Here is a 27,652-nt window from a genome sequence, read left to right as displayed (position 1 = left end):
TTTGGAGTGTTGTTAGTTGTCTGTACCCACTGGAGACAGCACTGGTCTAGGCATATTATAGGGAGCTGAGAAACTCTGGGGGTCAGGGGTGCTAAATCCAACACTGGGGACAGTTCTGATCCCTTCCCTTTTCCGCTCTTCTCTCCCATATCAGGGAACTTGAGTTCTGGGCACCCCAGTCACAGTGGGGGCAGGGAATTCAGTCTCTGGGGGCAGGCCTCTGTCTGCCCCGCCCCTCCCCCAGACTGGAGGACATAAAAGCCAGATTCAGCTGAGGGATTTCGCCAGTGCCACATTAACTGTGGAGGTGGTGTTCTTGGAGACAGAGTGACTGAAGCTAGCAAAAAAGGGGTACTGTGAAGCCTACCCTCAAGGTGGCCCAGATCCATTGAGGTGGGACTTGGGTGTGAGGGTGGGAGCAGAGGATTAGTGGGACTTCCTTCTTCCAGACACAGCAGTGGGCCTTGGACACTCACTGAGTGTGTGGGGGTTCTTGTTGCAGACATGAAGCTGCTCCTGGCCCTTGCAGGGCTCCTGGTCATTCTGGCCACGCCACAGCCCTCTGACAGTGGTCCTTCAGGTAATCAGAAAGAAGGGAAAAGCTAGTGTCTTGGAGGGGGACTCACGTTCCAGGGGTTCCTCCCCCGCATGCATGCCATGCTGGCTCTGGGGCCTGATGGGGGGCTTCGGGCCCACTCCTGACTCTGACTCCTGCTTTGGGCAGCTGTCCTGGGGCAGGTGGAGACCTCGGTGGTGCTGGCCTGCATGGAGGAGGCCAAGCAAATAGTGGACAAGGCCTACAAGGATCGGCGGGAAAGGTGGGCACTGGGTATTGGCCAGCTGCTTTTTCGAGAAAAAGCAAGCAGAGGAGAGTTTGTGGGTGTGAGTGGGGCCCCCTGTCTGTGGGCGCTTGTGTCTCTGGGGGTGAGAACATCCCCAAGACCATGCCGCCAGGACCTAGGTCCGTATTCTGTTTAGAAAGAGAGACCTTTCCGCCCTAGGGCCTGTCTACAGGGTCCTACACGCTCAGCCCCTGCGCTGACGCTTGCAGAGAGTTCCGCACCCCCTTTCTGGCCCTACCCCTCTCTTCTGTGGCAGCATCAAGCAGCGGCTTCAAAGCGGCTCCGCCAGCCCCATGGAGCTCCTGTCCTACTTCAAGCAGCCAGTGGCCGCCACCAGGACCGCCGTGCGGGCTGCCGACTACTTGCACGTGGCCCTAGACTTGCTGAAGGGGAAGCTGCAGGCCCTGTGGCGCCGGCCTTTCAATGTCACGGGTAACATTGCCCTTAACATCCCAGGTCCTGCTCCACCAGTGACCCCTTCTGGCAACCCCAGTGGCCTCCCCAGTTCCTCCTTCCAGCGGTCTTAGGGGCACCCTGGCCTCCTCTCCATGTCCCCAGACTGCGGCCCCAAACCAAGGGTTCTCAGGGATCCCTACCTAGGATCGGAAACCCTCTGAGGTGCGGGGTAAGGGGGGCGTTAGCTTCACACCCCCCTTCCCTGGCTCCCAGACGTGCTGACACCGGCCCAGCTGAATCTGCTGTCCACGTCTAGCGGCTGCGCCTACCAGGACGTGGGCGTGCGGTGCCCAGAGCAGGACAAGTACCGCACCATCACCGGGCAGTGCAACAACAGGTGCGGCCGCCTGGGAGGCCCGGGTGGGACGAGTGGGGCGGGGGCTCCGGCGGCGCCCGGTCCCCGACTGGCCCGCGGCGCCACCTAGTGCCCGCTGCAGCCTGCCAGGGCCCCGTCTTCGCGCAGGCGCAGCCCCACGCTGGGCGCCTCCAACCGCGCCTTAGCGCGCTGGCTGCCGGCTGAATACGAGGACGGCGTCTCAGTACCCTACGGCTGGACGCCCGGGGTCAAGCGCAACGGCTTCCGGGTGCCCCTGGTGAGCAAGGCGGGCAGAAGGGCGCCCCCCACCCCAGCCCTCGGGGCGGTGCCCGCGGCCCTGATGCTCAGTGTTCCGCAGGCGCGCGCTGTCTCCAACGCCATAGTGCGCTTCCCCAATGAGCAGCTGACTCCAGACCAGGAGCGCTCGCTCTTATTCATGCAGTGGGGCCAGCTGCTGGACCACGACCTGGACTTCGCCCCCGAGCCAGCTGCGCGGTCCTCCTTCACCACTGGCGTCAACTGCGAGACCAGCTGCCTGCAGCAGCCGCCCTGTTTCCCCCTCAAGGTGCTCGCTTCTACCTGCCCACTTCTCGAGGCTGTCCTGAGGGCCAGAGAGGGGGCAGGGTGCCTGGAAGTCGTCCCTGCCCCTGGCCCCAGGTTTCCTTCGCCAGCTCCAGAGAAAGAGTAGCCTTTCCTCTGCCCGTAGTCAGCTGCCAACCAGCCATAAGCTGCCTCTCCCAGGCCCTTGTTTAGCTCCTGGCGGGTGTGATTCCCACTGGTGGGACTGCAGCTGGGACACTGGTGGGCTGTGGACCTTGCGATGGCCCCGCAGCCTGTATGGAGAGGTGCTGGGCGCTCTCTCCTTCCTATAAGAGAAGTGAGGTCTTTGGCACATCACTGTGAATCAGACAGGGCCGAGAAGGGGTTGAGCAGGGAGGGAGGAGAGACTAGACGAGGATCTGAGATAGAGAGGGGGAGAAAGAGATGGAGAAAAGCAGGAACCAGGATGGGAGACAGGAAAGGGGCAGGGAAGAGAGATGATGGGAAAAGGAAAGGAAAAGGAAGAGGAATACTCTCCCTTCCCCACCCCTTTGCCCCATAAAGACCAAATCCAGAGAACAGAGAGGGAGGGACACAGGAAAGAGAAAAGGAGGTTTAGGGGAGGGTTCAGAGGACAGGTCAGCCCAGCTCTAGGGTCCCCACATTCCCCAATCCAGCATTCTAGTCATCACCCCTCAGACCCAGAGGCATTCTGCAGATGGACACTCAAGCAGCAATGCCCTGTGGGTCTCTGCAGACCGAGAGGAGTCCAAAAGTGTCCAGGTTTTGGTGTGTGGGTCTGGTCCTGGCCTCCAGGCTAGGGATTGAGGCCTTCAGGAGGCTGGACTCACTGCCCTTGGTGAGTCAACCCGTCTCTCTCTGTCCTGCAGATCCCACCCAATGACCCCAGAATTAGGAATGTAAACGACTGCATCCCCTTCTTCCGTTCCTGTCCGGCCTGCACAGGGGGCAACATCACCCTCCGCAACCAGATCAACGCGCTCACCTCCTTCGTGGACGCCAGCATGGTGTACGGCAGTGAGGACCCCTTGGCCATGAAGCTGCGCAACACCACCAACCAGCTTGGGTTGCTGAAGGTCAACCAGCGCTTCAGGGACAACGGCCGCGCCCTGCTGCCCTTCGACACCCTGCACGACGACCCCTGCCTCCTCACCAACCGCTCCGTGAACATCCCCTGCTTCCTGGCAGGTCAGCCTGGGGAGCGGTGGTCCTTGCGGGAGTGGCGGGAAGCCTGCCTGTGAGCCACTCATGCAAGACTTTGTTCTCATCAGCTTGATGATATTAATCCTGTTGCCATGGTGACAAGCTGAGCGCAGAAGGCAAAAACCAAGTCAAAGGCCTAAAACCCAGATTTAAGAAGGAGGCTCACAGTTGACCAGAAGCCTCCTGTCCATCTTCCCATCCCTTTCTCCATCTCTCTGTTTCCCTCCAAACTCTAGCAGAGAGGAGAGCTGCGTTGCCCAGAGACAAGGAGCTAAAAGGGCCGAGGGCAATGTAGCACCCTCATTCGCTAGCTGCGCTATTTAGTGATAGTCTCTAGTCATTCACATGTTTTAAGTTTTTCATTTAAACTTAGAAGTTCAGTTCTCCTGTGCTCGCCACATTGCAAAGGCTCGATGGCCTCATTGCCTCATGGCGCTCATACGGGGCAGCCAGGTGTAGACTGTTTTCAGCAGTTCACAAAGTTCTGTTGAATGGTGCTGCTCTAGAACACCACCTCCTGTCTGACTCCCTGGGACAGGAGAGGGTGGGGTCAAAACTGGCCGTGCTGGGACATAGCTGGGACAGCGCCTGTGCCCACTAAGATTCCAGCGTTTTTTTGTTTGTTTGTTTGTTTTTTAAGATTTATTTGTATATGTATACAAAAGCTGGGGTAAAGGCCAGAGGTGTGTGTGTGTGTATGGAGGGGTGAGAGGATTCTCCAGAGACAGTAGGGAGCAGAACAGGCAGATCTACTGGAATACACAGCTGAGGGAGCAGCGGGTGAGACAGGAGAGATCTGCTGCACCCTGGGGGACCTGCTGCACTGGCGCTGATAGCTTCAAAGCACTGAGATTTAACCCCTTGTGCCACCAGGGAGGGCCTGTTTCCAGTGTTTTTGATGTTAACCAAAACCCCTCTGGCTCCCTCCCTCTCCTCCTGGTTATCTGTCCCCTGGCTGGACACTGCAGAGGTGAATCAAGGTCTGTGTAGTTGTTCTGGGCTCGTGGGGAGGAGTGGCACTCAGCCTGTCGTGGCTGCCCCCTCCCGCATAAGTGGCCTGCCCCAGAACTGGATCATGGTGACTGCTGGCAACTTGGGGGATAGCGAGCCGCTCTTGGTTTCCTTCTCACCAACTCTAGAGCAGATGAGGTCTGAAACTTGCGTCCATCTGAAGTGGTCCTGGCCTTAATTATCTGGCACTCTAGAGAAGGATTTGGGGAAAGCCTAGAGAGGTGTCGGTGTGTATGGGGTGGGGAGTGTCTCACTCAGTCCTTTTTTTTTTTTTTAAAGATTTATTTATTTATTTATTCATACAGAACTGGGGTACAGGCCAGAGATGCGGAGGGTGAGAGGATTCACCAGGGACAGAGTGGGAAGCAGAACAGGTAGATCGACGAAGTACACTGCTGAGGGGAGCAGCGGGCGGGCCAGGAGAGGTCTGGCTCGCCATGTGGTCTCCTCCGGGGCAGGCGGCAGGCGGGAATCCAACTCATGCGGAAGTGGCTTAAGCTTCTTAGTGCTGTGCTTTAACCCGCTGCGCCACCAGGGAGGGCCCTCACTCAGTCCTTTTAAATGGCCTGGATTCCAAACATCCTGGGTCCTAACAGGCCACACAATTAGTGTGTAGTAGAGGTGGGGATGGCAACTCTGAAAAGATGGCTGAGAAGGATTCTGTGGCATCCCACTGTAGCAGGAGAGAGCTGGATTCCTTGGCTGTGTTTGATGTGTCATGGAAGTAGGAGTGCTGGTATGCAGGTTACTGTTGATTCCCTGAATCAGGGAGCAGGCTAACCAGTGTGTGTGGATTTCCTACTTTGTACCAGACAAAGTACAAAGTTCCTCCTTTAACCCCATGTGTCTACATGTATTTAGTGGGAGAGTCCAATACAGAAGAGCACAAGCTATAGTTCTTGTCCTCAAGGAGTTTCAGTCTTGGATATAAGAAAGTAGCAAGTCAAATGTCAGGTGCAGCGTGCTATTGACTGGTCATTTCTGAGCAGCAATGCCCCTAAACAGAGAGAGAAGCCAGTGCCATAGGACAGGTATCAGGGGTGAACTGAGCCTGGCATGGAAAGATGGGTGGAAGGACCTGGGTCAGGGACATGTCAGGCTGTGGCTGGGATGGAGTTTCAATGGATTAAGTCCTTTCTGGGATGGAGGACTTAGGAATGATAGTTTTTTTTTTTTTTTTAAAGATTTATTTATTTATGCTTACAGAACTGGGGTACAGGCCAGAGGTGTGGTGAGTGAGGAGATTCACCAGAGACAGAGTGGGGGGCAGAACAGGCAGATGGACGAAGTACACTGCTGAGGGGAGCAGCGGGCGGGTCAGGAGAGGTCTGCCACGCCATGTGGGTCAGCTCCCAGCCAGGGATGGAACTCGTGCTGCAGTGGCTTCGAAGAACTTCATAATGTGGTGCTTGAACCCATTGCGCCACCAGGGAGGGCCCTGATAGTGGTTTTTATTCCCCCCAGGGGACACCCGTGCGAGTGAGATGCCAGAGCTCACCTCCATGCATACACTCTTTGTGCGGGAGCACAACCGACTGGCCACGCAGCTCAAGCGCCTGAACCCCCAGTGGAATGGAGAGCGGCTCTACCAGGAAGCCCGGAAGATTGTGGGAGCCATGGTCCAGGTAGACGGTTTGCAGCACTGTGATGCCAGGGTTGGGGCAGGCATCCCAGCTGTGTCCCCTTGGGCCTGTTAACTCTCAGAGCTTCTTCATCCCTGATGCTGTACGGATTAAAGGACATGCCGGAAAACACCTGGCAAGTGCTAAGTCTAAACAGGGGTTATTAGCTTCTCACCGTGCATCCCCCCCCCCGTCCCAGGCTCACCCCCTTTCTTCTGCCCTGCCTGTTGTGAATGGTATAGTGAAGGTTAAACGGGTGGGGCCAGAGTCTTTCAGTAAACCCTCTCCTTTCCTGCATGCCGTTGTCACTCCCAGCCCCATGCCAGGTACCCCTCTTCCAGGGGTTGTCATAGCTCACCCAGTCCCCATACCCTCGCTGATCTCTGGGCAGTGCTCCTGGTTCTCATTCCCAGATGGTGCTCCAAAACCCCCGTTCCCCCATTCTCTCGCCCCTACTCCCCCGTTCTCTCCCCAAGACACGCACACACATGCACACGTATCTTTGCCATACTCCTAGACTTTGGAGCAGCAGAGAGCTGCAGGTACTGAGGGCGAGTGTTTGATTTGCACTAAAAACTTACATGAGATTCACTGAAACCTCAAATTCCACAGTCTGGAATCTGATGTGACTGTTCCATTATCTTCCTTTCTTAGTGGGAGAAATCGTCTAGGGGGCCTTTTCCTTGTGGCTTCCCCTCTTTACACAAGCATGTATTGAACCCCACTCTGAGCCAGGCTCTTATTGGGCACTGAATCATTCCAAGAGGAAGGAGATATAGCCCTTGTTCTCAAGGAGTTTATAAATTAGTAGGTGAAGTGAAGCATTAGTAACTGAAGGGCAAGGGACCTATTGCAATGACTAGCAAAGTGCTTTGTTATTTTATCTGCGAAGGCAGAGGCACTATAATTACCCTAATTTCCATTTGAGGAACTGGGGTTCAGAGAGGTAAGGCCTGAACCAAGGCCACACAACCAGAAGGAGTAGATCTGCTCAGCCTCTCTGTCAGGCCCAGACCCAGTGCTGCAGATGGTAATTCCCTGGCCAGAGATTGATGGGGGATCCCAGAAGCCAGGTGAGTGGAGAGGTCATCCTGAGTGATTTTTCTTTAGATTATTACTTACCGGGACTACCTGCCCCTGGTGCTGGGGCCGGAAGCTATGAGGAAGTACCTGCCCCAGTACCGCTATTACAATGACTCGGTGGACCCTCGAATTGCCAATGTCTTCACCAATGCCTTCCGCTACGGCCACACCCTCATCCAGCCTTTCATGTTCCGCCTGGACAGTCGGTACCAGCCCGTGAAGCTCAACTCCCGAGTTCCACTCAGCAGGGTCTTTTTTGCTACCTGGAGGGTAGTGCTGGAAGGTGAGCCCGACCTGGGCCAGCAGACAGTGGACTGGCAGCTGAGTGGGGTGAAGGTGGGCCTGGTGGCCAGGAGCCAGGGGCAGGAGATGTCGTCTTTCCATCTTTGGGGATCTGATCTGTCAACCAACCTCAGTTTATCAGACTACTTTGCCTCTCTTAATAAAGGGCAGGGTGGAGAGACCTTCTAGGGAGGGTTTCCTTTATTTTTTTTTCCCCAAAGATTTATTTATTTATGTATAGAAGAACTGGGGTGTAGGCCAGGGGTGTGGGGAATGGTGAGAGGATTCACCAGAGACAGAGTGAGGAGCAGAACAGACATTTTGACTGAAACACACTGCTGAGGGGAGCAGTGGGCAAGACAGGAGAGGTCTGCTGCTCCATGTGGGTCAGCTCCCTGGCCGGGGATGGAACTCAGGCTGTAGAGATGATAGAGCGGAGACTTACCCCTACACCACCAGGGAGGCCCAGACGGGGTTCGGTTCTGCCACATATACTGACTTGCAGTGACCAGGCAGCTAGGGGCTGGGTGCATCCAACCGTGCCATTCTCAATGGCATAATCCCCTGAGACTTCAATGCCCAGGTGAGGACTTGCCCGCCGGGCCACCTTGGCACCAGGAGCTGCATGTGCCCGGCCTTCTGTGCCTTTGCACCTCGGTCTTCTTCCTGATTCATACTGAGCTCTGCGCTAAGCCTCCCCTCCACCTTGCTCCTCTTGTCCCAGGTGGCATCGACCCCATTCTCCGGGGCCTCATGGCCACACCTGCCAAGCTGAATCGCCAGAACCAAATTGTGGTGGATGAGATCCGGGAGCGGTTGTTTCAGCAGGTCATGAGGATCGGGCTGGACCTGCCCGCTCTGAACTTGCAGCGCAGCCGGGACCATGGCCTCCCAGGTGAGGAGGCTGCAGGACACCCGCCACCCTCTAGCGCTAGCCCCTGCCCCAGCTGCAAGGCCCTCCCCCAGCCCAGCACCCTCCGCTTAGGAAGCAGTGTGAGGTCTGCCCTGCCCCCAGCCCTTCCTCCCCATCACTATACCCCTCAGACTTGGCGCGGCAGCACCATGACTCCAGTAGCCTTCTCCACTGATGTTCCCTCTCCTCTATCACTTTATCTTGCTTTACTTGAGGGGAAGAGAGTTTTATCTTTGTATCATCCATTTTCTGCTGAGGAAACAGAGATTCAGGACCTGTCTGGCTCTCCAGCCGAGACAGTGACAGAGCTGGAATTTAAACCCACATCAGCCTAACCCCAAAGCCTGTGCTGACATGCGACCGTTGAACCTTCCAGATGTGCTTTACTCCTAACAGGCCTGAGGTCTCCAGTGAGATGTCCCTGTTCTTCAGCCCGGCAGGAGTCATGGCCATTTCAGATTTGCCTTGGGGTGGGAAGGCAAGGGGGAGAGAGAATGTCTGAACAGGCCCAGCTCTGCTGGCTTAAGCCGAGGGTTCAGAGCTCCCAGGGGGCGATAGCCTGGGACAGGCCCTTCTGTGGCCCCCCTCTCATGCACCATGATCTGAGGCCTTGGTGTGCTGGGAGGTGGGCTTCTGGGCTCCACCACAGCCACTCTCCTGTCCTCTCCTGCAGGGTACAATGCTTGGAGGCGCTTCTGCGGGCTCCCACAGCCCAACACCGTGGGGGAGCTGGGCACCGTGCTGAAGAACCTGGACCTGGCCAGGAAGCTGATGGCGCAGTACGGCACACCCAACAACATCGACATCTGGATGGGCGGAGTGGCCGAGCCCCTGCAGCAGAAGGGCCGTGTGGGTCCGCTTCTCGCCTGCATCATCGGGACCCAGTTCAGGAAGCTGCGAGATGGAGATCGGTGAGGAGGCAGCCAGGTGGCCTGGGCCCACTGTGGCGGGGGCCGATTCTGAACTCAGGGCCCAACCTCCTCCTACAAGGTGAAGGGCTGAAGGGAGCGATGACTGTCCAGTGTGCTCCAGGAAGCCTCAAGGTCACCCCAATGTGCCCTCAATTTGTGGGGGAGGGGGTACAGAAAGGAGGCACCAGAACCCCTAGTTGTGGAGAGGGAAGACAGAGGAAAGGCCACTCTGCACTATTTCTTGGGGGTTTCAAGGTTCAATCACGGAGCTGTCTGTCACCCCTGGTCAGGACCGTCCTTATTCCTGTCCTTACTTACCTAGTGTCGTTTTGTTGTGAACCTGACCTACGTTAGTGTGTCTGGGTCAGGGCAAGCAGGCAGCTGAGCTTTTCCCTGCCAAGTGGGATCCCACTTGTTGACACCCCCGAGCTGCCTGGGAGCTGGGGCTCTCCTGTGCTGTAGAGCGGGGTCTGCTGGGATCCCCTAGCTCCTTCCAGGAGTGCCTCTGCTACAGTGACTGCGCTGTCCCCTGGCAGGTTTTGGTGGCAGAACAAAGGTGTGTTCAGCGAGGCGCAGAAGCAGGCCCTGGCCAACATCTCCTTGCCCCGCATCATCTGTGACAACACAGGCATCACCACCGTGTCCAAGAACAACATCTTCATGTCCAACACATTCCCACGGGACTTTGTCAACTGCAGTTCACTCCCGCTGCTGAATCTGGCCCCCTGGAGGGAGAAGGCCTAGAGCCTGGGTCAGGGGCTCAGTAGTGAGAGGCCGGGCCCACAATGGTCGCGCTCCCTTTCTGGATGATGGCTGGGAAAATAAATAACTAAGCACTCACGTGTGTGTGCATGCGCACAATGTAGGTAAATTGCATCTCATGTGTCGCCTGTGACCATTGGTGGCAGCGTTTGGGGGGCTGAGTAATTGTCATTTATGTGTGTTTGCTGCTTGCGTGAATATGAAGTACGCGGAGGGCAGCAGAGCAGACTGCTGAGAGCATGAGCCCCACATTCTGCTGCGGCAGCCGTGTGACCTTGGGCAACGACCAGCCTCACCAAGCGGAGCTTTTGTCTTTGCTAATACCAGCTGTCCTGGCTCCTGAGAAGGGCCCGTTTGCACTCTCTAGTTCTTCTTTATGGGGTGCTACATACTTGCTAGCACTGTGCTGGGCATGGGAAACAGAGAGACTCCATTTCTGCCTTTGTGGAAATGACACCTTGACAGTGGCCTGGTTAGCAGAGACAGACCGGTGACCCCGGGGGGAAGGGCAGGAACAGGTCAGCTGACTGAGTTTCGGCCTTAGGTGAGCCAAGCTCAGTCCGTGGCTCCCCTTTTTTTTCCTTCCCTTGTTCTCTTGCTTATTCACAGGAGAGAAGCTGGGGCCCGCTGGTCCTTCTCTAGTATCTGTTTGTAACTGATGTTTGATAATAAAGCACCTCTGACAGGATCTTCTCTTGAATCTGCGGTGGGACTGGGGTCTCAGCACGTGGCTTCCTCTGGGCTCTCAACTTGAACACTGGCCTGTGTCTTGGGGTCCAGTGTTTTCTGAAGTGACAGTTTCCAGGAATCCTCCCTTGGCTTTGAACACACAAAAATGGTTCTCAGAAGGCCGGGGCCAGGCTGAATGGAGCAGACCTTCCTGCGTCAAAAGAATTATGACCATCAAGCCCTTATGCTCTCACTACTGTGGCAAATGATTGGGTCTGTGCTGGGTGCGGGGAGGTTGGGGGGACAAAACCCCAGCCTGTGGGAAAGAGCAGAGGTGTAATAGCAAGGCAGACCCACCCAGGTGACGGGGCCTCGGGGCCCTGCCTCCCTGCAGCCTGGCAGAGTGGTCAGAGGCCCGCAAGAAGTCAGTGCCTTCTCCAACCTGGATCCACGTGGCCAAGTCCTCAGAGCAGGGACAGCAGATGGCTGGGCAGACGGAGGGCAAGGAGTAGATTTCCCTGATAATCATGCCTGGAGCAGCGTCACCCTTAGATCTGATGGGTGCTCCCTTTCCTTCCTTCTGTTCTTCCCCCATGTGAGGAGGGGCGCTGGCAGCTGGAAGCCTGAGGTGTGGCGGGTCTGGGGCTAATGTGCCCCTGGGCCCCTGGGAACACAGGACTCACTGTAGCAGGATGACAACATTCCTCTCCATTTCGCTGGTGAGGGAGGTGCTGGGAGGTGGGAGCACTCATCAGAGACCTCAGAGAAGTGGGTGCCAGAGGCTGGGTGCAAACCCGACCTCTGGCTCTTGCCCAGCCTGGAGTCCCATCCTCACCCAGCAGTCAGGGGATGCAGAGGCCCCAGCCTCACCACCTTACCTGGAGGGGCATTTCCTCTGTCCCTCCCTCTCCACAGGTCCTCTTTGATTTCCCAAAACACACACACAGACCGACCTGCTTTTCTCCCCCTCTCCCGACCACCTCTGCGTCTCCTTGTCCTTTTTTCCTTCCCCTCCCTTTTAACCTCAGCACCCTGAGGTGATTTGTTGATGTCTACTAGTTTTTTAAAGTGTTTTACATCGCCAGATTGTCTGATATGGGAATGGCCGATCCTTTTTATCGTTCCAGCTTTCTTTGCTGCACTTAATTCTTTCAAATTCCGTCTCTTGTTGACATGGCTGTATTTCTTCCTGCATTGTGGCTGTATAACATGGAGCATCATTTGAAGAGAACACATGACTATGTGTTAGGTAGAATATTCTGGAGCTGCCCCTTCAGAGGTCTCACGGGCCTCCAAGGGCTACCTGAGAAGAAGAGGGTAATTCCCAGCAGGCCCAGGAAGGAAGTTAACTTTAGCTGTTGGGCAATCCAGGCTTTTCCTCCCTATTTGATTCCTTGCTACAACAACAACCCTCTCTCTTGTCACTCCACAGCCATTGCTTCTTTTTCTAGCAGCCCCTCGCCTCCTTCTCTCTCTGAAATCCCACTAAACCAAGACCCATGCCCTATGGACTCCAGTGCATGAGATGAGACACATCTGAACGTGAGTTGCTTATTTGGCTGTGATCCCAAGACCAGCCTCTGGAAGGGGATAGTGTCACAGCCAGCATCTTTAGTCGGTCATTTATTGAGCACTTACTATGTGCCGAGCACCATGAGGGGTGCCATGGAGACACTGGGGACAGTCACAAGTACCGCTCAAGGAGCTTACAATCAAGTTGGAGAAGCAGAGGAAATGTAGGCTAGCAGAGGCCTCACCTCAGCCTCAGGTGAGACTTTTCAGGGAGACACTTGTCAGGCTAGACTGGAGGGGCCTCTCAGAGGGTCTACATCCTAGTAGAAGGAGCCCTACAGGCAGAGGGGTTGAGGAGTGGGCAGTGGGATGCAGAGGGAGATATGAAAGGCCCAGGCAGCTGGCCTGGGCTTGAGTGAGAGATACTTGTGGTGAGTGTAGACAGACATAGCTGAAGAGAAGGGCTGGGCTAGGATGTGGAGCAGTAAGGGACCACTGAACTCGCTTGAAATGACAATATGGACCAAAGGAAGCTCGACTGTGCAGTGTGGGAGGCTGTGAGGCCCAGGCTCCTAACTCTCCACTGAGGCCCAGGGTGAGAGGTCCAGCTGATCAATGACTGAGCAGTCCACAAAACCTTCAGGGTAGTTGTGGACCCGAAATGGGTCCAGTGGGACCTTGGTGATGTGGGTGTTGTCACAGACAAGGCGTGACAAGGACATCTTCCGCAGAGAGTCCCGCTGCTTCTCAGTGAAGACCCCAGGGTTCTCCCACCAGAACCTGCAAGGACACAAATAGGGTCTCATGCAACCCAGTGGTCAGTCTCCCCATTCAGTCAAGGGGGAGGAAGGAGGTCACAAAAATATGCTGAGTCCTCAAGATGTCGCAATGCCCACCTTGAGCCCTCCCCTAGTCTCCCCGGCCCTCCCCCACTCTCTCCTAACCTCCCCTGCCCTCCCCTGCCCTCTTCTGCCTTCCTCTGTCATCCCTGCCAAGCGTTCACTTGCCTGTCTCCATCACGGATCTTCTGGAACTGCTTTCCCAGGAGGCAGGCCAGGAGAGGCCCCACTCGACCCTGTTCTACCAGGGGCTCAGCAGTGCCCCCTATCCAGATGTCAATGTTTTCAGGGGTCCCGTAGAGATCCAGTAGTTTCTTAGCCAACGCCTTGTTCTTGAGCACCTCATCCAGCTCCTCCAGGGCCTTTGGCTGCGACAGGCCACAGAAGCCTCGCCAGGAGTTGTACCCTAGGTTGGAGTGCTGAAGTCTCTCATCCCACGGACTTCTCAGCATCCCCCTCCCCCTTGAGGACATGCCCACTACAGCTCCATCAGCCCAGAGAGTCGAATCATAGCCTCTGGGACAGGGAAGGCAGGGTCCATTACTTTAGAGTTTTGCACTTCAGTCTCCAGAGGGCTAATAGGTATGTGGTGCTAATATGTAAACTGAAAGACACACATGTTAAGAACGTCCCTAAGGTTATAGAACTCGAAATGGAACAGCTGGGATTTGATCTCAGCTGTCTGGCTCTTAACCACATTACATTGCTTGAAAGGAAGGTGCCAGAGTCATCAGTTTCGCTCTATTATGTCTTTCTTAATCTTTTCAAGACTTTTTAGCTGACTTTGCAAGTCAGTTGTTGATCTCTTGTCCTTTCATGGACAGTACCAGATGAGTCCTCTCCTCTGCATTGGGGGAATAGAAGATTCCATTTCACAGATGAGCAAAGTAATTTTTGAAAATGAGCATCCCTGCCTTCTGTGCTAGAATGGATCAGATCCTCAGGGTTACAGAAGAGAGTCTCCTGGGGCCCCAGAAAGGCACTAAATGATCCTGGGTCCACCAGCCCCCACCAGGCCCACTCACCAGGCATGCCGTGGTCCCGGCAGCGCTGTATGTTGATGGCAGCCAGGTCAAAGCCATGGATCCTGTGAGTGGGCTGGAAAAGCTTGTTGCGTACCTCTCCTGTCATCATTTTATCCTGTCTGATCAACTTGGACTTCTTGGCCAACAGGCCCCGGACCAGGGGGTCGATCCCACCTGCAAGGGAGGGGCAACCTTTTCATATGTTCCCCAGAAGCCAATCTGGGGGAAGGGAAAGAGAGGAGCTCTCCTCCTACCAGACATTTCTTGTTTTTTTGTTTGTTTGTTTGTTTGTTTTGTTTTTAAGATTTATTTATTTATGCCTACAAGAACCGGAGTACAGGCCAAAGGTTCAGGGGCAGGGGTGGTGAGAGGATTCACCAGAGACAGAGTGTGGAGCAGAACAAGCAGCAGGCAGGCCAAGAAAGGTCTGCTGTGCCCTGTGGGTCGGCTCCCTGGCCGGGTATCGAAGTTGTGCTGCAGTGGCATCGGATGCTTCATATTGCTGTGCTTTAACCTGCTGTGCCTCCACCAGACATTTCCACTCAGGTGAAAGTAGGGCCAAGAGAATTTCTCAGGTGGGAAAGAGGTGAGAAGAGTTTCCTGCAGTCTGCAGGGTGACAGTCCAGACTACCCGCTCTGGGGGTGGAAGCAAGGGCTGTTGAAGGCTGAGAGCACACATAAACTTCAGGGTTTTCCAAGCTCTAGTGTACAGAGTTGGCTCTTTTCCATTCATATGTCCCCCTAAGGCCCCCTAGAAGATTGCCCTGATTTTGTTAAGCCTTCAGTAAAGCCAGTCTCAGCCAGCCCAGCCCAGGGAGCTAGCTATTCCCCACTGTTGGCATTTAATGGAGATGGAAAGCGCTGGAGGAGCACAGAAAAGAGACAGTTATTCTCTAAAGCAATGATTTCCTTCAGAGAAATCAGAAAAGCCCAAAGTGGGGAAAAACCAAGTGCCCACAGGTCAGAGGAGGAAAGAAACAATAATCAGTATTTATTGGCCACCTCCAGTATGTTCAGAACCAGTGTAGGGGGCTCTATTAGTGCAGCTCACTTAATTTTTTTGCAAATCCTAGTGAGACAGGATTGTCTTATTGTCCCCATTTGACACATGAGGAAACTGAGGTTCAGGGGGTGCATTCACTTGCCTAAATGCACAGGGTGTGATTTCCAAGCCAGGTCCCCAGAAACAGGCTGAGAGTGAGCCAGCCATGTGGCAGGGTTCCCCTGAAAGGACATACCGTCTTTGACCATCCTCCAGGTATTGAAGAAGAGGGTGTGAATGGGGAGCTCTGGTTCCGGACCCCATGGTTGATAATTTTCATCCAGGCGGGACACAGTGGAGGGGATCTCCAAGTGGCCAAAGCGGAAGGCAAAGGTGAAGACGTTGGAAATCTGGGGGTCTACAGATTCATTGTAGCCTTGGTATGGAGGGATCCACTTCTGCATCTCATCACCTAGCACAATGGGTAAGTAGTCCCTAAAGGTGATAACCTGGAAGGAGAAACAAGTCACACCAATAGGTCGAGAAGACAAAAACCGCTGCAGAGTGAGGGTGGAGGGAAGTGCAGCTAAGAGGGATAAGCAATCAAAAATCAAGCTTGGCATCTAGACAGCCTGTGTGCCCAGGCTCCCCCCATGACCACAGCAGACATCACTAATTGATCCTGGCATTCTCCTGCTGAGCTCTCATGATTTGTCTCCTCACGGACAGGTTCGACTAATCACTCATTTGCATCTGACATCTGAGAGACACTCTCTTTGCCCTCTTGCTCTAAGTTTATGAACTTAAAGCTAAAGTGATAGTTCTGGGGTGCCACTTGAACATCACAATGTCATGTTCCTAAACTTTCCCCCACGGTCCAGGCAAAAGGAACAGTGAACTGCCAGAATAATAGCAGGGGAAGTTCATAAGAGAGGCTGCACCATGGAGAGATCATTTTCTACTTTTGTCTTACTCAAAGGAATGAATATAAATAGAAAAAATTTTGAAAAAATTTTTACTTCCTTCTAATAAGTTTTTATTCCTTCTAATCTGTCTCTAATGAACATATGATTACACAGTTGTAACCCTAGAGGATGCAAGCTTCTGCATTCTGCCTTTTCATTCACCAATTTGCACATTTTCCTTTGTTCACAATTACTGCGTAATTAAATGTGTATAATATTCTATTGTACTCATGGGTCCTTGCTACTGTTTTATTCTTAGGTTAGTTCTGCTTTGCTCCATGGTGCAGTCTGTGGGGTTGCCATCCTGGGAAATGGCAGCCTGCTCCCCAGGCTGAGGGATGCAGCAGGAGACAGACTCCACCTCTGACCACACTGGACTGGCCCAGCTGGCACCAGTCCAGGCTGGTTAATCAGATTCTCTCAGGGATTTTGATTTTAGATGCATTTATTCTAGGCCGTTTCAGATGGTGCTGGATCTGAGAGGACAGGTGGACTCACATGTGATCATTTCCACCATGTGCACAAAAGCATAGAAAACCCATCTGCAGAGGTGGGGGGGGGGCGGGCAGGAAATAATGGAGCAGTGGAGAGAAGAGCATGTGAGAGTGGGAGACAGAGCCAGTCGCAGGCTCCAATGTTTGCTGAGCCCCAACTACCCTGGTGTAGGAACAGGCTTGTTGCATTAGTGGAATACAACAGAAACCCAGACATGGGTTCACATAAGTATGCCCCCAAAATTTTTGACAAAGGAGCAGAATAAGGCAGTAGATGAAGGATGAAAACCCCATTAAGTAGTGCTGCAGCAGTTGGCCAAAAAATGAACTTCGATCCAAAACTATACAAGAAAAAACACACTGCACAGGAATAGAGTCCCCCACAAATCACAGACTTGCATGTAAAACAGAATAACGATAATACTTCTTGTAGGAAAAAAACAGATGGCAGGAATGTCAAATGGTATTGCTACTCTGGGAAATAGTTTGGCAGTTCCAAAAATGAACTTTCCACGTGACCTAGGGACTGCACTCGGGGATGTATAACCCAGAGGAACCTAGAGGTCTTTTCATGTAGTGAGTTATACATGAGGCCCTCCCTTGTGGCACAGCAGGTTAAATCGCAGCACTGAGAAGCTTAAGCCACTTCCGCATGGGTTGGATCCCCGCCTGCCCCGGAGCTGATCCACATGGCGCGGCAGACCTCTCCTGACCCGCCCACTGCTCCCCTCAGCAGTGTACTTCATCCATCTGCCTGCTCTGCTCCCCACTCTGTCTCTGGTGAATCCTCTCACCGCCCCTGAGCCTCTGCTTGTACCTCAGTTCTGTATGCACAAATAAATAAATCTTTAAAAAAAAAGTTATACGTGAGTGTTTCCAGCACCTTTATCCACTAGAGCCCTAAACTAGCCAAATTCCTTCAGTAGGTGAATGGTCAGACACACCGTGGAGTACTACTCAGTCACAAAAAGGAAGGAACTATTGACATATGCAACAGCTTGGCTGAACCACAAGGAAATTATGCTGAATGTAAAAAACTGGTCTCAAAAGGATACATAATGCATGATTTCATTTATGCATTGGGAAGTAATACAACTGTGCAGATAGAGAGCAGACTGGTAGCTGCCAGAGGCTTGGGGCTTTGGAGGGGAGGGTGGATAAGGCTATCAGAGGACAGAAGGAGAGCCTTATGCTGACAGTAGCTAAGTGTGTCTACCGTGGTTGCAGTTACCTGAAGCTACACATGTGGTGAAATTGCATAGACATGGCTCACACAGAGGCTGGCGTGTGGGTGACGTGTGCAGCTGGAGAAATCGGAATAGCTCTATGGCTTCTATCACAGTCAATTTCCTGTGTTGGCCATTGCGCCCTAACTATAAAATGTTGGCCCTGGGGGAGGCTGGTGCATGTCTGAATTTTTTTTTAACATCCTTAGAACCTGCAGTTATTTTTTGAAAAAGTGCTTAAAAAACAGGTGTGGTTAATAATAACATATCAACCTTTCTAAATTTCTTCTGATCAGCATCAGCAACTGATTACACCTTTGATTTAGGTGTCGTGAACTCACAAGGAGCCCATCAAAATAACACAATTAACTGCTCTGAGTCCGAGGAGTGACTGAGCTGTGTCCCAGGGGCGGCACTGAGGAACCAGTGAATGACTCTTCAACCCTCTGAATTCAGGGGTTCATTTTGAGGCAGAGGAGCTGAAGAAGCAAGAAGGAGCATTTTTAAAAAGATGATGGGAGAGAGGCAGCAGAGGAGAGGAAGGAGGAGGGCAGTGTGGGATGCAGAGGGCACAGCCAGGGTCAGAAGCCAGCCGGGCTCTGGGCCCCGCCACCTGCATAAAGGCCCCCAGGATCTTCCTGGCTTCCTGGTAGAGCTTCTCCCCGTCCCACTGAGGGTTGAGTTTCTTCAGCTCTCTGGCCAGCCGGTTGTGCTCCCGGAGCAGGAGGGTGTGAGAAACAGCCAACAGGATCTGCTCTGAAGCTCGGGAATCTCCTGAAAGCCCAGACACCAGGAAGGTGAGTCCCTTGGAGGTTCTTTGGGCCCAGTAATCTGCACAAAAAGTGATGGTGCCCCAAAGGGGCCCTCTCCCAACCCCTCCTCCCAGTTAATTTAAGGGAAGTCAGGCGGGGAGGAATCATGGTGGGATTGCGAGTTACTTAACTTCTCTGAGCCTCAGTCTCGTCTGTGAAAATGAGGATGACAAGGCCTTTCTCACAAGGCAGTGGGGAGACTAAACCGAACATTTATTAACTGCAACCCCAGTTGCCTTTGAAGAAGGGCCATGCACATAAATGAGGGACTTTTATTGTGTGGAGCAGCTGGGAAGGTTTAGGAATGCAGGGCTGGGTGGGAGGCCCGTAGGCAGAATTTCTGTGTGTAGAAGAAGGAGAGCGATGGGGCTATCAGGAGAGAGAGGAGAAAGGGGGGAGCTTCAGTTAAGTGGTAAGAGATGGGTGTTTCACGGAGCCTTCTTGTGTCCGCTAATTAGCAGGGAAGTTTGTAACATTCACATGTGATTGGTCTTGCTAGATATTTTAGCAGGAAACAGGAAAGCGCTGGGTTTTACTACTGGATTGATGTAGGCATGTGTGGACACAGGATGGTGAGAACTGCTGAGGATCTTGGCTGATGGACTAGCCTTCTGCCATGTGAGGGTGGGGCGGCTGCCCCAGGAGAGTGGATTTTTTTGGTGAAGGAAGGCCCCCACAAGCCAAAGTCCAGGGACCAGGAGGACATAAGCCTCTGAATAAACAGAAGTAGGGAGCTTGTTTATAGAGGGCATGGGGGGCTTTGTGGCAAGTTTCTAAAAGCCTTAAAAAAATACATGGCTTTAAATCTAGAACTTCCTCCTCTAGGGAGTTATCTTATTTAATTTATTAAGAATGAACACAATGATTAATCAATAGGGTGTTCATTGCCCCCACAAAAATAGCAAACCACAGGAAAACTAGAAATCACTTGCATGCCTCCTAAGAGGGTCAATGAAATAAATATAGTAATGTATGTCATGGAAAACCAGGCGGCCATTTAAGATTGAGGTAGAAGAAGAGTTAATGACATGTGATATGTTACGTGAAGGTTACAGAGGATTAACTGTAGTGTGGCCCCAATTATGTAAAAACAATGCAGAACTGTATCTATGATAGAAAAAGTACAGGAAAGACAAACACTCAAATGTTAACAATGATTAGATGTGGGTGGTGGGATTATGTGGATTTTCTTTGTGCTTTTCTGGACTTAATTACTTTTTTTTTTTTTTTTTTTTACAGTGAACACATGTTCTGAGATCCTGTATTCATCTGGGCCCTTCTGCCAGTCCTGGGCCAATGCCAGGGGCAGTGGGGGCTGGGTGTGCATTTCTCCAGAGATGGCAAAGAGGGAAAGTCATACAGCCTCCCTAGGAGCTTCCCAGCGGCCTCTGCCCAGTGGCCCGTGAAGTCTTTCTGGACTCCCTCTGCTCTCAGTCCCCAGCACGAACCCACTGCCTTTGCGGCCCCCATCCCCCCAGCCCCTGTTCCCAGACTAGACTCACCTGCCAGGAAGCAAGGCACTCGGGCAGTGCTGTTGATGAACTCGCAGGGACTCGGCTTCTGGCTGTGAAAGGGCAGGTAGGCCAGCCCGTGGTCAGAGAACTCCTGGTTGACGGCCAAGAGGCCCAGGGGGCTGCTGAGGTTGCGGAGGCGGCTGGCCAGGCTGGGGTCAGGCCCATACACTAAGCTGGCGTCCAGGAAGCAGGTCAGAGCATTGATCTGCTCTCGGACCAGGGACTGGTAAGGTGGCGTGGGGCAGACGAAGCCAGCTCGGAAGAAAGGCATGCACTTCCCTTGGGTCCGTACCTTGGTGTCACTGGGTGGGAGCTGCAGAGAGGCGGGAAAGGGTGACAGGGCGGGGAGGCACAGCTAAGCCCGGTAAACCTTCCCCAGGGTGGGTCTGGGTGCACAGGCAAGAATGTCAGGTGCCCTCTTGGAACACTCCAGAAGCCTCCTGCTGGTGCACTGCACCTTGGACCCAAGCCCTGACGTGTACAACACGCCATGTGTGAAAGGGCCGAGAGAAATCACACGAGCTTTCACAGACAGGGCTCCAAAGTTTCGGTGCAGAGGAAGTCCTGAGACCCCTGGGCAGGGAAGCAGGACACAGGCTAGGAAAGGGTTTCTTAATAGTTACTGGTACTAACAGTTGCCACTTGTTTATCTTGGACCTAACATGTGCCAGGCATAAAACCTTGTAAGACAGATAACTTCCTCCCACTTTTACAGAAAACTGCAACTCAGAAAGGTTAAGTGCGAGGCCAAGAACTTAAAAATGGGAGGGGAAAGAGGTGGGATTCAGATCCATATTGTCCTTCCTCCTTTAAACCTTTATACATAGCCTTTATACCCCCTGGTTTGTTATTTGAGTGAAGAAAGCACCCTCTCACTGTTAAATTGATGAAGAAGAAGAAAAGGTACATTACTGCCCCTCCCTCCCCTTCCTGTTGGACAAAGCCACAGATCCCTGCTACTCAAGCTAATTCACCCATCAGTTCCTTCTGGAAGTAGCTTTCCCAGGCTTCAAGACGACTTTGCTGGGTCCCAACACCTTTACCGCGGGATCCTGTTAAAATGTAGATTTGTTCTCCCAGAGTCTGGGAAGGGGCTTGAGATTGCATTTTGAATAAGCCCCTGGATGATGCCCATGCAGTTGGGCCAGGGCCTAAATGGCCTCCTCAGAGCTTCCTGATGTTGTCATTAGTGGTTCTTTGTCCCTTTCTCACACCACAGGCCCTTTGCCCTTGCAGGAGGAAACAGTGTCTTACTCACTTTTCACTCCCCAATTCTTAGAGAACTGGCTGCGTGAAACAGATTCCGTAACAGAGCTGAGCGTCTGGCTGGCCGGCCTCCTTTGAGGAGGCTAGAAAATCAGCATTCATGACCCACCAAGGGGCCCGGCTGGCAGCGTCCGCCACATCTGATGGTAAGGGTTTTGTCGGGGACAGACAACTCCGGGGACCTACCATAATGGGGAAACAGTTGCCTCCCTGGATACAGTCCTGGTCACACTGCGCTTTGGAGTACTCACTGCTCCCCAGCTCTGTGTCGGGGGCAAAGTCCAGGTCATGATCCAAGATTTGGCCCCACTGCATGAAGAACAGGGACCTGTCTTGATCCAGGACGCCCTCCTCAGTTAGGTAGCCGGCAATCTGGTTGGATACCTCGCGAGCCTAGGAGAGAGAGAAGGGGTGGGGGCTGGAGGGACGAGTGGTGAGGATTCGGATTCAGCTAGTGCAGTGAGTATGACTGTGTAACAGGCACTTTTGTTTAATGCCCACGGCAACCTTGTGAAGGTGGTGGCATGACCCCCCGCTTTGTAGATGAGGAGACTGAGTCCTAGAGAGAGATGAGGTCCAGTCTCCAAAGTCCCCTACAAAGGGGACAGGGCTGGGACTGAATATGGGTCTGTAGGACGAGGCCAGTGCCCTTCCCTCTACCGAGAGGGGAAACAGGCTGGCTCTCAAGACGGTGCCTTGGGGTGGGGGGGCAGGTGTCTGGGAAAGGCGGGGGGCTGGGGGGGGGCTGCCAACACGCGAGCAGCCAATAGGTGGGACCCCCAGGCCAGTACAGCCGACGCGCTCCAGGGGCTGGGGCGCGCCTGCGCAGGCCGGGGCAGGGCGGCCATCTGCCGGGGAGACCGCGCTAGCTGGCCGGGGCGGCGGGAGGTGAGCGCCGCGTAGCGGGCTCCGGACTCTGCTGCCCTCTGGCGGCGCTCGGGCAGGCAGGGCCGGGGGCGGGTCCAGAGCGCCCGCCCCCGCAGCCGCCCCACCCGACCGCACCCCACACCCGTTTCTTCGTCTTCTTTTCGGCCTGAATTTGGGGGGTGCATCTCCTCTCCTGTCACCGCCGTCCTGCCGGCTCGCCCTCACCAGCGGGAGAGGGAAGCCATTCCGCTTCTTCCCCGGCGTCCACCCGAAGGGCAGGGAGAGCCCGTCTTCGTACTCCGCAGGCAGCCAGCGCGCCAGCGCCCGGTTGGCGGCACCCAGGGCGGGGTTCCTCCTGCAACCGAGCACGACCCTCCCTTAGCTCCGGGGAGCGCTCTGGCCCTGGGGTGGCTTCTCTCAGACCCCATGGCGGCTGGAGGGACAGAGAACCTCTGCCCGAGGGAAAGGAGGTGCCGAAGCACCTCTCAAAATTGGGGGTCTGAACTACCTCCACCCCCTGAAGGCCCAGGGCTCTTCTGCTCCCCAAAAAGTGTTGCTTGCAAACAGTAGTCTCTTGGGTGGGTGGGTCGAGGAGGGTCCAGTGGAACAGATACTGGTGAGATGGAGTTCGGCCAGGCAGCACAGGCCGGTGGGCTGGGCAGGTGGGCTGGACGGGCAGGTGGGCTGGTCACCTGTTATTACAGTTTCCGGTAATGGTTCGGTAATTGCTATTCTTGTCGCATGCCACCAGAGGAACAAGGGTGCCACAACCCACTTCCCGGGAGAGTGCATTCAAGTCCAGGTTGGGGCCTGAAACAGAAGGGACCCCAAAGGGGGTGAGTTTATTCTGAGGCACTGATAGGGGAAGCAGGAATAGAAAACTCGGGGTAAAGGTATCGCTTTTTGGAATATATATGTATACATATTCCAAAAAAGAAATTCCAAGTAAGAATTTCTCAGGGGGTCTCACTTTAATCCTGACAACTCATTAAAGTATGCTCTTATTCCCATTTTACAGAGAAGATACTGAGCCCATAAAGGCTTGCCCAAGGTCATGCAGATAGAAACTGACACTGTTACCAGAAGTGTTAGTAATTCTTCTATCAGGTCATTGGAACCAACAGATCTTCCTTTTAGAATGAAACAGCTACTGAGAAATTAAAAGTGTGTTTTCATGACTTAGTTTGATAAGGTTGCTTTTTTTCTAAAGCTTCTTAAGATCTAAATACCAAGCACACAGGAATCTAGCTAGGAAAGATGTTGGGGAGGGACAGGTAATTTCAAAGTGACGCCCGGGCATGCATGGCCTTGGAGGAGCAACATAGTGTTGGGGGGGCCGAAGGGGGCAGGTGTGGGAAGGCTTCAGGCATCAGAGGCTTTGTCACCGGCACAGAAGAGAGCTTCCAACCCCTGACGCCTTCTTGAGTCTGTAGTGAAAGGGGGGCTTCTTTAGGGGGAGCCATCTGTGAAAGTCAGCAGGGGCTGGGATTTAGCCTCCAGCACCATTTGAATCTCAGAGTCCAAAGTGCTCCCTACTCTGTCCCGGCTTCCTTTCTCTGCAGCTTTGGCATCTGCTCAAGTCCCAGCACCCACTTGATGCTTTCCCAGGGATCACCTCAACCTTTCCCTCCAGTCAGGACCAAACTCTGCCATCCCTTAGCCTCCTGTCATGAAAAGATGTTGGGTAGGGTGGGGGTGGAGGGGCTGGAGAAGGTCACCGCCAATCTATCGGTCCATTGTTTCAGCTCTACAATACCCGGATGAGACAGAAATCTTGTCTGCTGTGGCATAATCCCAGCTAATCCCCTGACACAGGTGGTTTAATTGTCCCCTTCACAGGGTAGAGTGGTGACCCTGGAGTTTGGGGCGAGGAGTTCTTGGGTGTTGACTTTAGTACTTCCTCTGGAAAGAGGTCTTGCTGATGTGAGTATACAAAGAGCACAAGTGTCCCCTCCTTAGGACAATGTGACCTACTGGGTGTGAGTTTCTGCCTCTCAATCCCTCCTCCCTCCACAAGTCTACAGTTATGGGAGATACACGGGGATGAGATGCCTCGGGCACAGAACACGGATGCTCGTGCTCAGTCTGCTGGCTTGTGCTCTTTCCCCTGAAGACGCAGTCCCTTCCTGCTGCAGGGTTCTCTGTACCTGTGTCATTGGCCAAGGTTGCTTTTGGCCTTAGTCTCTTAAAGGAATCCTCCCACATCTGCCCGTGGCGAATGGCGGTGCGCGTGTGGCCTTTGGCGTGCTTGAGGTACTCTGAGAAGTGGCGAGTGGTGGGCGCCTCAGAGCTCATGGCGGTCTTCAGCCTGCAATGGAGAGCAATGGGGGGTCATGCCTGCGCCCCTTGAACTGCCACCTTGGACAAGGAAGAGTGACATGGTGAGGGGCACAGGGAGGAGTCACAGGGGTGTGGGTAGCTTACAGGAATTACCTGCTTTCGAGATCTTTAAAAACATTTTTTTCCCCCTGAGGCCTCTGAAAATTCTCTCCAGTGTGTTTCTAAGTTTGTTAGGACATGAAACTCCAGTGTGTTTTTAAGCTTGTTAGGACGTGAGCACTTCTGTATCAGAGTCTGAGAGTTGCAGCTGAGCTGGCTGTGTCAGAATCGGCTGGGGAATGCAAAAAAACGCCAACTCTCAGGGCATACTGATTCAGAGGAGGCCCAGCTTTGCGCTTCTAGGTATCTTTTTGGGCCTTTCTTTCTGCCCGTGAAGACGTCTTTCGTTAGATCTGGCCCTGGAGTTAGCGTGGAGTTTGTTTAGACGTGAGTTACAGCATCAATCCTTGCTGGCATTTTTTTGGGGCCAGGTGTTCAACCTTTTTATTCTTTAATTTCTCATGTATAAAGTGAGAAGTCTAAGCTAAGACATTTATGACAACACAGAGGTGACCGAGGGCAAAATCGTTAAAGTCCCTCCACGAGAACCGTCTACCTCCTCCCCCGCCTTGGTTTCTCCTTGTGTGAGATAAAGTGGGGTCTTGAGAGGACCTCCATGACTCCGAGACTCTGAAATATTGGAAGTGACTCAAATTATCACCAAATACAACCCCACTTTGGGGTACAATTCTGATCATCACTCCTGACCTGTCAGTTACTCTGTTTCGGTGCGAAGGGGCCGGAGTTCTCGGCCTGAGGCCCTACATGAGTGAGTGGGGCAGGCTTGACAGGGATGACTTGGTCTAATCTCCATGCCTCCTTATTTCCAACTTCCGTCAAAAAGAACCCAAGAGACTGTTTCGCTGCTGTCCAAGAGCTTGGTGGCCAGACTGCTGTGCTGTCTAGGATGGTAACGTGTGCTAGTTAAATGGAATTCATTAACATGAAATAAAATTGAGAATTTAGTTCCTCAGTAGCAGAGGTCAAATTTCAAGTGCTCGATAGCCACAGATTATTCATGAGTGGCGCTGTACAGACAACCCAGATGGTTCTGTTGGGCATCATGGACTTAGAGTTTGGGTCTGGAGTCAAGGCTGGAGTCCTGGTCTCTCCACCACTGCTCTGCTGACGTGGGCCATGAGCACCCTGGTTTCCTCTAAGAACGGGGAGTCATCGCAGTGCTTACAAGCATCGGACTTCGGGACACACTGGCGAGTTTCGTCCTGACTGCCGTTCACTAGCCGTCTGCCCATGGGCAAGTTACAGGGCCTCTCTGTGCTCTTATTCATAAATGCAGCTACTGATGGCATCCTTAGGGCCTCTTATTTGTCTTTTGCTGCTTCTGGACAATTTTATCTGGGAGAGGGAAGCTAAATTGACCAGTTTTTAACCTCCAAAACAATTCTTTCATATAGCTTGATTTAGTACCGCATAAGATTTTAGGGGAGAAAGGAACGTGAAGCTCTTGGAGCTCGACATGGCACAGAGCAAACATTAGCATCAGCCACTGGCGTCAGCAGCCGGGGCCTGAAGGGGCTGGTGCCATATGTCTGAGTTTCCCCCTCACTGGCCCTGAACAGGAGTGGGTTTCTGGGCCACCAGGGCTCCACCAGAAAGTTCCCACTCGAGGTTCTAGGTGCTCCTCCTTTTCTTCCTGCCCCTGCCCTGTGTACCTGCAAGGCTCTCCTGCCTCACGGCTCGCCAGAAACTTCCCTCCTACTTTGCCCAAGGCTGGGCTCCATGGGAGCAGGCGGGGCTTTGGAAGAACTCTTCTTCAATTTCCAGTCCTCCACCCTCCTCCTAGCCACTGTTCTCTCCCATCTGGATGGCTGAAGCAGCCTCCAAACTGGGCTTCCGCCTCCACGCCTCTGTTCTCCATCTGTTCTCCATGGGGCTGCTGGAGTGATCTTATTAGAACAAAGTTCAGACAAGCCACTCTCTGACTAAAGCACCTCGCTGGCTTAGCCTGGGATGGGCTCCATCTGCTCACTGCATTTCATGCTCAATATGTTGTACACCATTGTCTCTATCAAGTTCCAAGACATTCGCATCACTCCCAGAGGAGACCTCATCCTCTCTAAGCAGCCCCTTTCCCCCTCCCCCCACGCTGACCTGCTCCCTGTGGCCCTCCAGGCCCACCTCTGTCCTCACCTTATGTGCAGTCCTCCTTGTCTGGCCTTTTCTCTGTTTCCTGAACATGCAAAACTCTTCCCTGCTTTTGCCAGGATACCTAGAATGTCACCCACCCAGCTCTCTGCGTGGTTGGCTTGTGGAACAAGATGTTTCAGAGGGATTCTTTAGTCTCCATGAGGACTAACCAGTGGGTAAAGGCTGAAAACTAACCAGCTCCAGAGCAGGAGCTGGTACCACTTGCAAAGGAGGTGATGAACACTGATTCTTTGGTCTTTATCCCTGACCTAAGTCGGGCAGTGAAAGGATTGAACTTGAAGAGGGAGAGAGAATTTTCAGTTGGAGATAGTTGCTGAAATGCCAGGCATTTCTGTTCCTCCCCATTGCTTTAGTCTGATGACAGACTTAAGAGGAGGGTTCCATCATGTGTCCTGGAGTCTGGGCGAGCGGTTGGTAGCTGCCCAGAGAGCCTATAGGAAATAAGTGGTGGCTGACCCTGGGCACCTTGTGGCAGAGCTCACCAGACAGGGTAACGCTGGACCAGCTTCCCTCAGAAATCCCAGCCCTGATGCGCAGGTGCCTGGTGGCGCCTGTGGGATCCCTGCATGCTCCTGGCTGATTTCACAGGGGTAATGAGCGCCCCTAGCGACACTGGGTGCAGCTGCCAGAGGCACCACCTTGGGCTCCTTGGGCCATTGTTTCTGAACCACTGGAGCCACAGGGGTTACACACAGTGCTGCACTTTCCTTAACTCCAGCCTGCATCAAGTGTGGCTGATGTCTTAGGTACATCCAGCAAATGAAAGCTCTGCTCCCTTGCTCCACGAGGGCACAGGCTCTGAGGGGCACCTTCTGCTTCAGATGTCCAGGTGGGGACAGCTGAGGCTAGACCTTAAACTATATCCTTGCTTCACAGCCTCTTTTTTAAGATTTATTTATTTGTTCATACAGAACTGGGGTACAGGCCAGAGATGCGGAGGGTGAGAGGATTCACCAGAGACAGAGTGGGGA

General features: G+C 53.4%; 2 protein-coding genes across 3 annotated transcripts in view; one reads left to right on the top strand and one right to left on the bottom strand.

Moving 5' to 3' along the window:
- The first annotated feature begins 299 nt into the window (after positions 1-299).
- On the top strand, positions 300-10,040 carry MPO (myeloperoxidase). 2 transcript variants are annotated; one of them, XM_004684414.2, is made up of 13 exons: positions 300-393; positions 503-580; positions 725-818; positions 1,099-1,274; positions 1,512-1,635; positions 1,762-1,891; positions 1,973-2,179; positions 3,045-3,363; positions 5,854-6,014; positions 7,122-7,377; positions 8,101-8,271; positions 8,963-9,200; positions 9,737-10,040. In XM_004684414.2, the coding sequence occupies exons 2-13, from the start codon at positions 505-507 to the stop codon at positions 9,942-9,944; spliced, it is 2,160 nt and encodes a 719-aa protein (XP_004684471.1). In that variant the 5' UTR covers positions 300-393; positions 503-504; the 3' UTR covers positions 9,945-10,040. The 2 variants fall into 2 exon arrangements, with proteins under 2 accessions (XP_004684471.1, XP_012582011.1); XM_012726557.1 differs by having other exon boundaries at positions 314-351.
- Positions 10,041-12,253: 2,213 nt separating this feature from the next.
- LPO (lactoperoxidase) overlaps positions 12,254-27,652 on the bottom strand; it is a 20,513-nt gene continuing 5,114 nt past the window's right edge. Inside the window, exons 4-13 of the mRNA XM_004684412.2 lie at positions 24,281-24,441; positions 22,826-22,943; positions 22,359-22,488; positions 21,453-21,659; positions 19,989-20,313; positions 18,288-18,448; positions 15,246-15,498; positions 14,008-14,181; positions 13,151-13,388; positions 12,254-12,923 (exon numbers count right to left, since the gene is read on the bottom strand). Of these exons, the coding sequence (XP_004684469.1) occupies positions 12,716-12,923; positions 13,151-13,388; positions 14,008-14,181; positions 15,246-15,498; positions 18,288-18,448; positions 19,989-20,313; positions 21,453-21,659; positions 22,359-22,488; positions 22,826-22,943; positions 24,281-24,441 (1,975 nt within the window). The 3' untranslated portion in view covers positions 12,254-12,715. The remainder of the gene's footprint in view (positions 12,924-13,150; positions 13,389-14,007; positions 14,182-15,245; positions 15,499-18,287; positions 18,449-19,988; positions 20,314-21,452; positions 21,660-22,358; positions 22,489-22,825; positions 22,944-24,280; positions 24,442-27,652) is intronic.

The sequence above is a fragment of the Condylura cristata genome, unplaced genomic scaffold (assembly GCF_000260355.1).
Source record: "Condylura cristata isolate star-nosed mole 26May11 unplaced genomic scaffold, ConCri1.0 scaffold00017, whole genome shotgun sequence".
NCBI lineage: Eukaryota > Metazoa > Chordata > Mammalia > Eulipotyphla > Talpidae > Condylura > Condylura cristata.
Note: the sequence above shows the minus strand (reverse complement) of the source record. Positions and strands in the feature narration are given on the sequence as shown.